Source organism: Eschrichtius robustus, chromosome 6, assembly GCF_028021215.1.
Source record: "Eschrichtius robustus isolate mEscRob2 chromosome 6, mEscRob2.pri, whole genome shotgun sequence".
NCBI lineage: Eukaryota > Metazoa > Chordata > Mammalia > Artiodactyla > Eschrichtiidae > Eschrichtius > Eschrichtius robustus.
In genome coordinates, this window is record NC_090829.1 from 37,191,686 (window position 1) to 37,205,630 (window position 13,945).

Below are 13,945 nucleotides of genomic sequence, written 5' to 3' on the forward strand. Positions count from 1 at the left end.
GTAGCCCCCACTCACCACAATTAGAGAAAGCCCGTGCACAGCAATGAAGACCCAACACAGCCAAAAATAAATAAATAAAATAAATATATTTATAAAAAGAAAAAAGGTGATTTGTGAGGAGATATTAGAGAAAATAATAACCCTTCAGCCAACTTTATGTTCTTGAAGAGAACCAGCACGTAGGCCTTGCCATTCCATTTTGTGTAAAGTCACTAGATCCAGGAACTGTAGTTGACATATAATATATGGACTTTATGAAGGCATTTGACTAAGTTTGTCTTACTATTCCTAAAGACAATATGAATAAATACAAACTGGTTACACAAATAATTGTATAGTTTAATAACTAGCTGAAGCACTGTATCTGTAATGTGCAGAGTAGTGGATTAGTATCAACCAAGCAGATATGACATGCCATAGCCTCAACTTTGTCATATTCAACATTTTTTATCAACAAATTAGATGGATAAAACAACTTGCAAGGATCAATTTTGCAGAAGATACAAAACTTAGAATTTTCTGGGTACTGAAGTCACTAAAGTCTGAGTTTAAAACATACATATGTATGTGTATATATACATAAAAACTATATTTTATTTATTTATATTTGCAGTTATATTTCTTGTTCTGCACTTGCATCTGAAAAGCCAAATGCTCACATAATAGAATGAGGGTTATTGCTTGTAAGGAATAGGTAGCTTTAGGGGAAAAAGAGAGAATAGTGGAGGAAGATTGGGCATGGATCCCGAAGGGCAAGTAGGGCAACTAGGTCTCATCAGGGACTGAAGTAAGGAATTGGAAGTTCACTGAGTATGAGACACTGACTGGTTCCATTTTTTCCTCTCTTACTCTGGATCCACAATGTCTTTTTCTCATCTTCTCTCTGTGTATCTGCTCATTCTTCTCTCTCATCCCAATAATGTGGCTTACTCTTTACATTGCACGTGACCCTTCTTTATTATGGCCACCCTAAAGGTGTCCAAATTGCCTGGTCTTCAACACTTACAGGCCTAGCTGGCTCATCCCAGCTCAGGGCTTGGTTCTTCTAGGTCTTATGTCCAGCCCTCATCCACCACTCAACCATGGTAGGGTGGATGGGTGGAGGGGGTTTTAGTCATATAACCACACAGAGCAGCCAGGACTGTGGAAGGTGGATTCTCTACAAAAGGGGAAATAAGTGGGAAGGAATGGATTGGTATATTCAGTATAATGAGACATGGTTTTACAGTGCAGTGTGTTTTTAAATAGGGGCTTTATTTAACATAAAAGCCAGTTATAGTATATAATAGCAACATATAATTGCCAAAAATACAAAAGACCATTGTGATCTAAGGTTGCGTAAGATGATGTTACTAATGGTATTATTAATGAGATATTATAATGAGGAAAGTTTGAGTCCTCTCTTATTCTGCTTTAGTGAGACTGCTGAAGTATTCAATTCTGGGCACCATACCTTGAAACAGATATAAAACACTGGAAGGAGTTCAGAGAAAATTATCTAGAATGAGGAAGAAATTCAAAACCATGTCATATGGGAAACAGCTGAAGAAATTGGAAGTGTTGACCTGGAGAATTAGCAGATACAGAGTGTTCCTAATAGCTGTCTTTAAATATTAGAATAAGGCCTGGGTTATTCCTCATGGTTGCCAGGTGGTCTAGGACCTGTGGATGCTGCAGGGAGGAAGATTTGGGGTCAGCAAAAGAAAGAATTTCCTCATAGACAAAAGCATCAGAGGATGGAACAGGCTGCTTTACAAAGTAGTTTCCCATCACTTGGGATGCTGAAATAGAGTCTGGATAACAACTTATCTAGCTTGGAATAGTCTCAATGAACCCATCCAGAGCTTGAACCAGGTTATCTTTATGATTTCTTTCAAACTTGTTATATAAATCTGTAAATTTGGTGTCAGTGACAGTTAGGTGATTGATATAGTCATTCATCTGTATCCCGTAGTATTATATTATGGTTCTTAATTTGAATTTTTTATTATTTAAGTTTAAATGAGAAAAATGTTACTGTATAAAACATTTTTTTTAAATTTTATTTTATTTTTTTATGCAGCAGATTCTTATTAGTTATCCATACGTTAATCCCAATCTCCCAATTCATCACACCCCCCACCCCCCGCCACTTTCTCCCCTTGGTGTCCAAACGTTTGTTCACTACATCAGTGTCTCTATTTCTGCCCTGCAAACCGGTTCATCTGTACCATTTTTCTAGGTTCCACATACATGCGTTAATATACGATATTTGTTTTTCTCTTGCTGACTTACTCTGTATGACAGTCTCCAGATCCATCCACGTCTCTAAAAATGACCCAATTTCGTTCCTTTTTATGGCTGAGTAACGTTCCATTGTATATATGTACCACAACTTCTTTATCCATTTGTTTGTTGATGGGCATTTAGGTTGCTTCCATGACCTGGCTATTGTAAATAGTGCTGCAATGAACGTTGTGGTGCATGTGTCCTTTTGAATTATGGTTTTCTCTGGGTATATGCCCAGTAGTGGAATTGCTGGGTCATATGATAATTCTATTTTTAGTTTTTTAAGGACCCTCCATACTGTTCCCCATAGTGGCTGTATCAATTTATATTCCCACCAACAGTGCAAGAGGGTTCCCTTTTATCCACACCCTCTCCAGCATTTGTTGTCGTAGATTTTCTGATCATGCCCATTCTAACTGGTGTCAGGTGATACCTCATTGTAGTTTTGATTTGCATTTCTCTAATAATTAATGATGTTGAGCAGCTTTTCATTTGCTTCTTGGCCATCTGTATGTCTTCTTTGGAGAAATGTCTATTTAGGTCTTCTGTCCATTTTTGGATTGGGTTGTTTGTTTTTTTAATATTGATCTGCATGAGCTGTTTATATATTTTGGAGATTAATCCTTTGTCCGTTGATTCATTTGCAAATATTTTCTCCCATTCTGAGGGTTATCTTTTCGTCTTGTTTGTAGTTTCCTTTGCAAAAGCTTTGAAGTTTAATTAGGTCCCATTTGTTTATTTTTGTTTTTATTTCCATTACTCTACGAGGTGGATCAAAAAAGATCTTGCTGTGATTTATGTCAAAGAGTGTTCTTCCTGTGTTTTCCTCTAAGAGTTTTATAGTGTCCGGTCTTACATTTAGGTCTCTAATCCACTTTGAGTTTCTTTTTGTGTATGGTGTTAGGGAGTGTTCTAATTTCATTCCTTTACATGTAGCTGTCCAGTTTTCCCAGCACCACTTACTGATGAGACTGTCTTTTCTCCATTGTATATCTTTGCCTCCTTTGTCATAGATTAGGTGACCACAGGTGCGTGGGCTTTCTATCTATCCCTCTGGGCTTTCTATCCTGTTCCATTCATCTATATTTCCGTTTTTGTGCCAGTACCATACTGTCTTGATTACTGTAGCTTTGTAGTATAGTCTGAAGTCCGGGAGCCTGATTCCTCCAGCTCTGTTTTTTTCCGTCAAGGCTGCTTTGGCTATTCGGGGTCTTCTGTGTCTCCATACAAATTTTAAGATTTTTTTTGTTCTAGTTCTGTGAAAAATGCCATTGGAATTTGATAGGGATTGCATTGAATCTGTAGATTGCTTTGGGTAGTATAGTCATTTTGACAATATTGATTCTTCCAATCCAAGAACATGGTATATCTCTCCATCTGTTGGTATCATCTTTAATTTCTTTCATCAGTGTCTTATAGTTTTCTGCATACAGCTCTTTTGTCTCCCTAGGTAGGTTTATTCCTAGGTATTTTATTCTTTTTGTTGCAGTGGTAAATGGGAGTGTTTCCTTAATTTCTCTTTCAGATTTTTCATCATTGGTGTATAGGAATGCAAGAGATTTCTGTGCATTAATTTTGTATCCTGCTACTTTACCAAATTCATTGATTAGCTCTAGTAGTTTTCTGGTGGCATCTTTAGGATTCTCTATGTATAGTATCATGTCACCTGCAAACAGTGACAGTTTTACTTCTTTTCAAATTTGTATTCCTTTTATTTCTTTTTCTTCTCTGATTGCTGTGGCTAGGACTTCCAAAACTATGTTGAATAATAGTGGCAAGAGTGGACATCCTTGTCTTCTTCCTGATCTTAGAGGAAATGCTTTCAGTTTTTCCACCATTAACAATGATGTTTGCTGTGGGTTTGTCATATATGGCCTTTATTATGTTGAGGTAGGTTCCCTCTATGCCCACTTTCTGGAGAGTTTTTATCATAAGTGAGTGTTGAATTTTGTCAAAAGCTTTTTCTGCATCTATTGAGATGATAATGTGGTTTTTCTTCTTCAATTTGTTAATTTGGTGTATCACATTGATTGATTTGCATATATTGAAGAATCCTTGCATCCCTGGGATAAATCCCACTTGATCATGGTGTATAATCCTTTTAATGTGTTGTTGGACTCTGCTTGCTAGTATTCTGTTGAGGATTTTTGCATCTATATTCATCAGTGATATTGGTCTGTAATTTTCTTTTTTTGCAGTATCTTTGTCTGGTTTTGGTATCAGGGTGATGGTGGCCTCATAGAATGAGTTTGGGAGTGTTCCTTCCTCTGCAATTTTTAGGAAGAGTTTGAGAAGGATGGGTCTTAGCTTTTCTCTAAATGTTTGATAGAATTCACCTGTGAAGCCATCAGGTCCTGGACTTTTGTTTGTTGGAAGATTTTTAATCACAGTTTCAATTTCATTACTTGTGATTGATGTGTTCATATTTTATATTTCTTCCTGATTCTCTCTTGGAAGGTTATACCTTCCTGAGAATTTGTCCATTTCTTCCAGGTTATACATTTTATTGGTATAGAGTTGCTTGTAGTAGTCTCTTATGATGCTTTGTATTTCTGCAGTGTCCGTTGTAACTTCTCCTTTTTCTTTTCTAGTTTTATTGATTTGAGTCTTCTCCCTCTTTTTCCTGATGAGTCTGGCTAAAGGTTTATCAATTTTGTTTATCTTCTCAAAGAACCAGCTTTTAGTTTTATTGATCTTTGCTATTGTTTTCTTTGTTTCTATTTCATTTATTTCTGCTCTGATCTTTATGATTTCTTTCCTTCTACTAACTTTAGGTTTTGTTTGTTCTTTCTCTAGTTCCTTTAGGTGTAAGGTTAGATTGTTTATTTGAGATTTTTCTTGTTCCTTGAGGTAGGCTTGTATTGCTATCAACTTCCCTCTTAGAACTGCTTTTGCTGCATCCCATAGGTTTTGGATCATCGTGTTTTCGTTGCCATTTGTCTCTAGGTATTTTTTGATTTCCTCTTTGATTTCTTCAGTGATCTCTTGGTTATTTAGTAACGTATTGTTTAGCCTTCATGTGTTTGTGTTTTTTATGTTTTTCTCCCTGTAATTGATTTCTAATCTCATAGCGTTGTGGTCAGAGAAGATGCTTGATATGATTTCAATTTTCTTAAATTTACTGAGGCTTGATTTCTGACCAAGATGTGATCTATCCTGGAGAGTGTTCTGTGTGCACTTCAGAAGAAAGTGTAATCTGCTGTTTTTGGATGGAATGTCCTATAAATATCAATAAAATCTACCTGGTCTATTGTGTCATTTAAAGCTTGTGTTTCCTTATTAAGTTTCTGTTTGGATGATCTGTCCATTGGTGTAAGTGAGGTGGTAAAGTCCTCCACTATTATTGTGGTAGTGTTGATTTCCTCTTTTTTAGCTGTTAGCAGTTGCCTTATGTATTGAGGTGCTCCTATGTTGAGTGCATATATATTTATAATTGTTACAGCTTCTTCTTGGATTGATCCCTTGATCATTATGTAGTGTCCTTCCTTGTCTCTTATAACATCCTTTATTTTAAAATCTATTTTACCTGATGAGTATTGCTACTCCAGCTTTCTTTTGATTTCCATTTGCATGGAATGTCTTTTTCCATCCCCTCACTTTCAGTCTGTATGTGTTCCTAGGTCTGAAGTGGGTCTCTTGTAGACAGCATATATATGGGTCTTGTTTTTGTATCCATTCAGCAAGCTTGTGTCTTTTGATTGGAGCATTTAATCCATTCACGTTTAAGGTAATTATCGATATGTATGTTCCTATTACCATTTTCTTAATTGGTTTGGGTTTGTTTTTGTAGGTCCTTTTCTTCTCTTGTGTTTCCCAGTTAGAGAAGTTCCTTTAGTATTTGTTGTAGAGATGGTTTGGTGGTGCAGAATTCTCTTAGCTTTTACTTGTCTGTAAAGCTTTTGATTTCTCTGTAGAATCTGAATGAGATCCTTGCTGGGTAATCTTGGTTATAGGTTCTTCCCTTTCATCACTTTAAATGTATCATGCCACTCCCTTCTGGCTTCGAGTGTTTCTGCTGAGAAATCAGCTATTAACCTATGGGAGTTCCCTTGTATGTTATTTGTCATTTTTCCCTTGTTGCTTTCAATAATTTTTCTTTGTGTTTAATTTTTGTCAGTTTGATTACTATGTGTCTCGGTGTGTTTCTCCTTGGGTTTATCGTGCCTGGGACTCTCTGCGCTTCCTGGACTTGGGTGGCTGTTTCCTTTCCCATGTTAGGGAAGTTTTAGACTATAATCTCATAAAATATTTTCTCGGGTCCTTTCTCCCTCTCTTCTCCTTCTGGGACCCCTATAATGCGAATGTTATTACGTTTAATGTTGTCCCAGAGGTCTCTTAGGCTGTCTTCATTTCTTTTCATTCTTTTTTCTTTATTCTGTTCCGTGGCAATGAATTCCACCATTCTGTCTTCCAGGTCACTTATCTGTGCTTATGCCTCAGTTATTCTGCTATTGATTCCTTCTAGTGTATTTTTCATTTCAGTTATTGTATTGTTTATCTCTGTTTGTTTGTTCTTTAATTCTTCTAGGTGTTTGTTCTTTAATTCTCCTAGCTCTTTCTTAAACATTTCTTGCATCTTCTCGATCTTTGCCTCCACTCTTTTTCCGAGGTTCTGTATCATCTGCACTATCATTATTCTGTAATCTTTTTCTGGAAGGTTGCCTATCTCCACTTCATTTAGTTGTTTTTCTGGGGTTTTATTTTGTTCCTTCATGTGGTACATAGCCCTCTGCCTTTCCATCTTGTCTATCTTTCTGTGAATGTGGTTTTTGTTCCACAGGCTGCAGGATTGTACTTCTTCTTGCTTCTGCTGTCTGCCCTCTCAAAAATTATTATTAGTTTGTTTCAACCATCTCTTGTATAATGGCATGGATAGGCACAGATGGTGGATGGCATTGATAGGCAGATATGGTGGCATCACTCAGTCATAGGAGCAGTTTCTACAGTCCTAAGGGAGGTTGCATTAAGAGTAAGCATTCCGGGCTTCCCTGGTGGCGCAGTGGTTGAGAATCTGCCTGCCAATGAAGGGGACGTGGGTTCCAGCCCTGGTCTGGGAAGATCCCACATGCCGCGGAGCAACTGGGCCCGTGAGCCACAACTACTGAGCCTGCGCGTCTGGAGCCTGTGCTCCGCAACAAGAGAGGCCACGACAGTGAGAGGCCCACGCACCATGACGAAGAGTGGCCCCCGACTTGCCACAACTAGAAAAGCCCTCGCACAGAAATGAAGACCCAACACAGCCAAAAATAAATAAATAAATTAATTAGTTAATTAAAAAAAAAATTAAAAAAAAAAAAAGAGTAAGCATTCCTTGTATAATCTAAGTTTTGCTTTAGTTTTAGTGCCCTGGAGCAAATATTAAACAAAGCTGTGTCTTATCTTTGTGAATAGCAAGACAAGTAGAGGCTACTTGAAGAATATTTATATACTTGAGACAGAAAAAAGAATTACCTCTCTCTTGACTTTGCTAAAATTCCATTTTTCACTGTCCCTATCTGGCCAAAGATATGTAAGCGTTTTATCTGAAGGAAGTAAGAGGATTTAGCTGACATTCACATGGTAGATAAATATGATGCAAATGGTTACAGGCATAAGTGCTGATTTTAATATAGACTTGGGTTTAATGCCGACTTCTTTACTTAGCAGCTGTTTATCTAACTTCAGTAGTCCCCATTTCCTTAAGTGTAAAATAGGTATAATCATACCTACCTGAGGGGAAAAGTACTATCTGATTTAGGCAGAAGAGATTAGGTTCAAAGTTTTTCTCCTATTTCTGGTTTTATGACAGAATGTTAAATTCTATAAAAATCTTAAAATGTTAAAAAACTGAACAGGAACTTAGAGTTCATTTGGCCCAATGCCATAATTTTATAAATGAGGGAAATGAGATCTGAAGAAGCTAAGAAGCATCTCCAGGATCACAGTGCAGTTGGCAGTGAAAGGCCAGTGATTTATTCCCCCATCGTGGAAAACTCATCTTAAAATAAGAATTGTAAAGATGTTTTCATCATTTTTAGTTTTTTTTATGGAAAATATTTCGAGAGTAAATCTTTCTCAGAGATATCATGGAGAAATTATTACTCTGAACAACCCTATTCTAATTCCAAGATTTTGTGTCAGTCGATATCATGCCAGTTTTTAAAATTTTATCCAGATGTATGCAATGTTGCAATTATTACTCCATGGCATAGCACAGTATACATTTCATTTAACCAACATGGTTACAATAACATTTTCAGTTGAACGTTATGTTTTAGAATTAAAAAAATATCATTTCAGTAAATGTCTATTTTCTAGATGTCTCCTGAAGAAAAAGTGTGTAAGTACTGTGGAGTCAGCTATCTAATTCTTCATGAGTTTAAGGCTATGGAAGAAAAAGTGAAAGCGATGGAAAAAGAGATGAAATTTTATCAAGGAAGTGTAGAACGTGAAAAGAGCCTTCAAGAAATGCTACAGTCTCTTAGCCAAGATTTTGAACAGTACAGAATTGACAATGAATCCAAAATGGAAAGGTTAGAATATATTATTCTTTTCTGTCATTTATTTAGTTTGGAAGAAAAGTACAGAATATAGACTTGACTTTGTTTTTCTAGAATTTCTCTGCATAAAGTATAATTTACACCTTAATACATTTGAGTTTGTTTATTAATTATTACTGATTACTAAATATACTTCTTAAATATAATTTGAGCATTCCTATATACATAGGTGTATATTTCTATCAATAATTAGAAACCAATTGATTCAGTAACTATAAGTTGAGATGGGTTGATTTAACTTTTCCCCAGATATATATCTTAATTTTATCATTAGGAAGATTTGTCTATCAAAAATCAGGTGAATTTTGGTAGTTTTGATATCTAACATTTGTTTTTAAATGTGCTTGAATATTTAGATTTGTAGAATAAGGCTTTCATGTTATGAAAAGGAGGCCAAAACATTAAAATTGACACATGATTCTAAATCACTGAAACTGGAATAAAATTAAAGATTGGTTTCCTAATGCTGTTGAGTCTAATCAGCAAGTTAGTCTGCCTAAAGACACCTCACTGAGCTTATACAAACACTTCTACAAAAGAGTTTTTGCTGTTGTTTCATGGCTTTTCCTTTGAATGAATATGTCTCCATTTAAAATATCGACAGTTGATGTTAGTAAACTATGAACTAATGAATATAATGAAAGCTTGTCCTTATAAAGTAGAAACTTTCTTAAATCTCTTAGGATTAAGTACTTCTATTAAATTTTATTACAAATTTAAATAATTACATTAAATGTCAATTCTTAGTCCTTTGCTAAGAAAATTTTGTTATATTTTCTTGAATTTCAAGTCTGAATAGTAAAGTATTTAATAAAGTTTGAGTGGAAACATTAAAAATTTAAAATATTTAGTTTAAAATTTTAAATTTGGAGGGTTTTTGCCTGTCAGATTCTTTTGTTTGGTGTTACTTCCACTTTCTTGAATAATATATTGTATTATATAAATAATACATAAACATATGAAATAAAAGAAGTATTGATATATAGAAGAAAAGGCAAGAAAGTCCTTTTTTATCCTTCTGATTGCTTTTTTCTCACTGGAGATAAAAAAATAAAAAAACACTTTTAATGGTTTGGTATATATCTTTCTAGATCCTTCATTTTGCCTTAAGCTTTATTATAGATATATCTTTTAAATATATGTAATGTTTATATATACCATGTAGTTTTAAAACTATTTTTTAATAGACTCATTTTTAATATAAGTAATATAATAAATATATTGGTCTGTGACTTTTGCCACTTAATTTTATATGCTGGAAATTGTTCCATGTTAATGCATATAGATCTATCTTGTTCTTAACTGCTGCAAAGTCTTCCTTACTAAGAATATGCTATAATTTACTTAACCATTTCTCTTTTCAACATTTAGATTATTCCAGTATTTATGATTACACATAGTAGTTTTATTTATATTCTTGTGTACATATGTTTTCCATAGGATAAATTCCTAGAAGTGGAATTGCTGAAAAGAAAGTAAATACCAATTTAAAATTTTGATGGACATTAAACCAGATTGTCCTTTGAGAAGATAGGGTTAATTTATATTTGGCCAATAGTTTATAAAGTGGTCATTTCCTTACATCTTGTTAATACTGGAGTCTTCTTAATTTTTCTCAAATTTTCACTTTTTTCTTCAGAAAAAATGTTACTTCATTGTTATTTAATTTGTGTTTCTTTATTGCTAGTGAGGTTGAACTTATTTTCATATGTTTATTAGATATTTATATTTCATCAATGAATTACTTGTTCATATATATTATCCAGTTTTCTACAGTATTATTTGTATTTTTTGTTTATATATAGCAGTTTTTAATATAATATGGACTCATACTTGGCTTACATATTGCTAATATTTTCTCATGGTTGCTTATCTTATTGTTTATTGTATTTTTTTTCTGTATCAATTTTTTAAAAATATGCCAAATTCTGGTAAGGGTTCTGTGTCAAGTCCTTTTGGTTGCAAACAACAGAAACTTACTCTGGCTTGTGCTAACCTAGATTCAAGCAAGTTGAAAAACAACATAAGTTTAAAACTTTTATAGTGTTGTTGTTTTGGTAAGGCTTTTAATCTGTTTATGAGTTAGATTTATAATTTCATGGGTTTTTTTGTTGTTGTTTTATAAATATTTATTTATTTGTTTATTTATTTATTGTTGTCCCAATATCATTCTTTAAATTCTTCATCCTTTCTCACTTGATTTGAAATGCCACCTATTATAGTCTTATTCTGGACTCTGTTTTATGCTATTGATCTATTATCTATCACTGGGTGTCTTAGTCCATTTGGGCTGCTATAACAAAGTAGTAGACTGGGTGACTTATAACAGTATTATTTATTTCTCACAGTTCTGGAGGCTGGGAAGCCTAGGATCAAAGTGCTAGCATATTTGTTACCTGGTGAGAGCCCCTTCCTGGTTCATAGACAGCTGTCTTCTTGCTGTGTCCTCATATGGCAGAGAAGGCAAGGGAGCTCTCTGGAGTCTCTTTTACAAGGACACTAATCCCATTCATGAGAGCTTCATCCTTAGGACCTAATCACCTCCCAAAGGCCCCACCTCCAAATATCATCACATTGGGCAATAGATTTCAACTTAAGAGTTTTGGGGGGACACAAATATCCAGTGTATAGGAGTGGGTCAGCAACACACTTTTAACTACTTTTGCTTTATATGTTTTGATATTTTGTAGGGCAACTGTTTGTTTTGCTTTTCATGTTATCCTGGCTTTTCTAACATATTTTCTAGATGAATTAGAATCAGCTTATCAGATTCCATAAAACATTCTATATTATGATTTAGATTGGAGTTGCATTTGCTTTCTAGAGCAATTTGACATCTTAAGAATTTACATCTTTATAATCTTCAGTCTTTTTATCCTGGAACATGGTATTTTTCCCCCATTTATTCAGGCTTTGTTTAAATCCCTCAATAAAATTTTAGAATTTTCTTGTACATTCCATATTAGTTTAATTCCTGGACATGTAACTTTTGTTGCTATTGGGGATGGGATCTTTTTGTTCATTAGATTTTTAAATTTTTCTGAATGCTATTGATTTTCATATATTGACTTTGTAACTGGCTCACTTACTGAATTCTTTTATTACTTGTATTTGTTTTTCAGTTGATTTTCTTGAATATATTACATATATTCATTTTATGTATACACAAGTACACATACATAAGACAATCACATTATATGCAAATAGTAACTGTCTTACCTTTAAACTTCTAATAGTTCCCCACTCCCTGTCCTTTTTGTCTCATTAACTTGGATTAGACCTTTAGAACAGTATTGAACAGTAAACTTGTAGAGTGCATCATTGTCTTGTTTCTGATTTAATGTGAACCCATCTAGTGTGTTTCTATGTTAAATTGGGTGTTGGCTATAGGTTTCTTAAAGATGACTTTTATCAAAGGAATTTCCCTTTTTTTCTAGATCCTTAAGGTTAATATTTTAATCAGGAATTGAATTTTAACAAATGCTTTTCTATCTTCTTTGTTGTAAATTAATTGTCCCTATATGCATGGGTTTATTTCTGGGCTCTCAATTCTGTTCCATTGATCTATGTATCTTTTTCTGTCAATACCATGCTATTTTGATTACTATGGCTTTGAAATATTGTTTGAAATCAGGGAGTGTGATACCTCCAGCTTTATTCTTTTTTCCTCAGGATTGCTTTGGCAATCCTTTTGTGGTTCCATATACATTTTAGAATTTTTTGTTTTACTTTGGTGAACAATGTCTTTGGGACTTTGATGGGGATTGCGTTGAATCTGTAGATTACTTTAGGTAATATGGACATTTTAACAATGTTAATTCTTTCAGTCCATGAGCATGGAATATCTTTCCATTTATTTGTGTCTTCTTCAGTTTCTTACAACAATGTCTTAGAGTTTTCAGGTCTTTCACCTCCTTGGTTAAATTTATTTCTGGGTGTTTTATTCTTTTTGATGCAGTTGTAAATAGAATTTTCTTAATTTCTCTTTCTGCCTACTCATTATTAGTGTATAGAAACCCAACCGATTTTTGTATGTTGATTTTGTACCCTGGAATTTTACTCATTTATTATTTCTAATAGTTTTTTTTGTGGAGTCTTTAGGGTTTTCTATATCTAAAATCATATCATCTGCAAATAGTGACAATTTTATTTCTTCATTTTCAATTTGGTTGCTTTTTACTTATTTTTCTTGCATGATTTCTCTGGTTAAAACTTCCAGTATTATGTTGAATAAGAGTGGTGAGAGTGCATATCCTTGTCTTGTTCGTGATTTTAGAGGGATAGCTTTCAGTTTTTCACCATTGGGTATGATGTTAGCTGTGGGTTTGTCATATATGGCCTTTATTATGTTGAGGTACATTCCTTCTATACTAACTTTATTGAGAGTTTCTATCATAAATGGGTGTTGAATCTTGTCAAATGCTTTTTCTGCATCTATGAGATGAGATCATGGTTTTTATCCTTCACTTTGTTATAGTGATGTATCACGTTGATTGATTTGTGGAAGTTGAAGCATCCCTGCATCCCTGGAATAAATCCTACTTGATCAAGGTTATTATACTTTTAATCTATTGTTTTATTAATCTAATATTTTGTTGAGGATTTTTGCATCTATGTTCATCAGAGATATTGGCCTGTAATTTTGTGTGTGTGTGTGTGTGTGGTCATTGTCTGGTTTTTGTATCACAGTGATGTTGACCTCATAAAAATGAGTTAGGAAGTCTTCCTTCCCCTTCAAGTTTTTTGGAGTAGTTTGAGAGGGATAGATATTAAATCTTCTTTGAATATTTAGTAGAATTTACCTGTGAGGCCCTCTGGTCTTCTGGTGGACTTTTGTTTCATGGGAACTTTTGGATTACTGTTTCCATCTCTGTACTAGTGATTGGTCTATTCAGATTTTCTATTTCTTCATGACTCAGTCTTGGAAAGTTGTATGATTCTAAGAATTTGTCCATTTCTAGGTTGTCCAATTTTTGGCATATAGCTGTTCATTATATTTTATTATAACCCTTTGTATTTTTGTGGTATCCATTGTTATTTCTTCTCTTTTGTTTCTGATTTTATTGATTTTATTAACAGAGCCTCCTCTCTCTCTTTTTTCTTAGTTAGTCTAGCTAAAGGTTTGTCAGTTTTGTTTA

The 13,945-nt window shown here is 34.1% G+C and overlaps 1 protein-coding gene across 1 annotated transcript in view; it reads left to right on the top strand.

Annotated features, from left to right (window-relative positions):
* The window catches only part of LEKR1 (leucine, glutamate and lysine rich 1), a 262,025-nt gene that overhangs the window by 26,987 nt on the left and 221,093 nt on the right, over positions 1 to 13,945 (top strand). Inside the window, exon 6 of the mRNA XM_068546148.1 lies at positions 8,566 to 8,780. Within this exon, the coding sequence (XP_068402249.1) occupies positions 8,566 to 8,780 (215 nt within the window). The remainder of the gene's footprint in view (positions 1 to 8,565; positions 8,781 to 13,945) is intronic.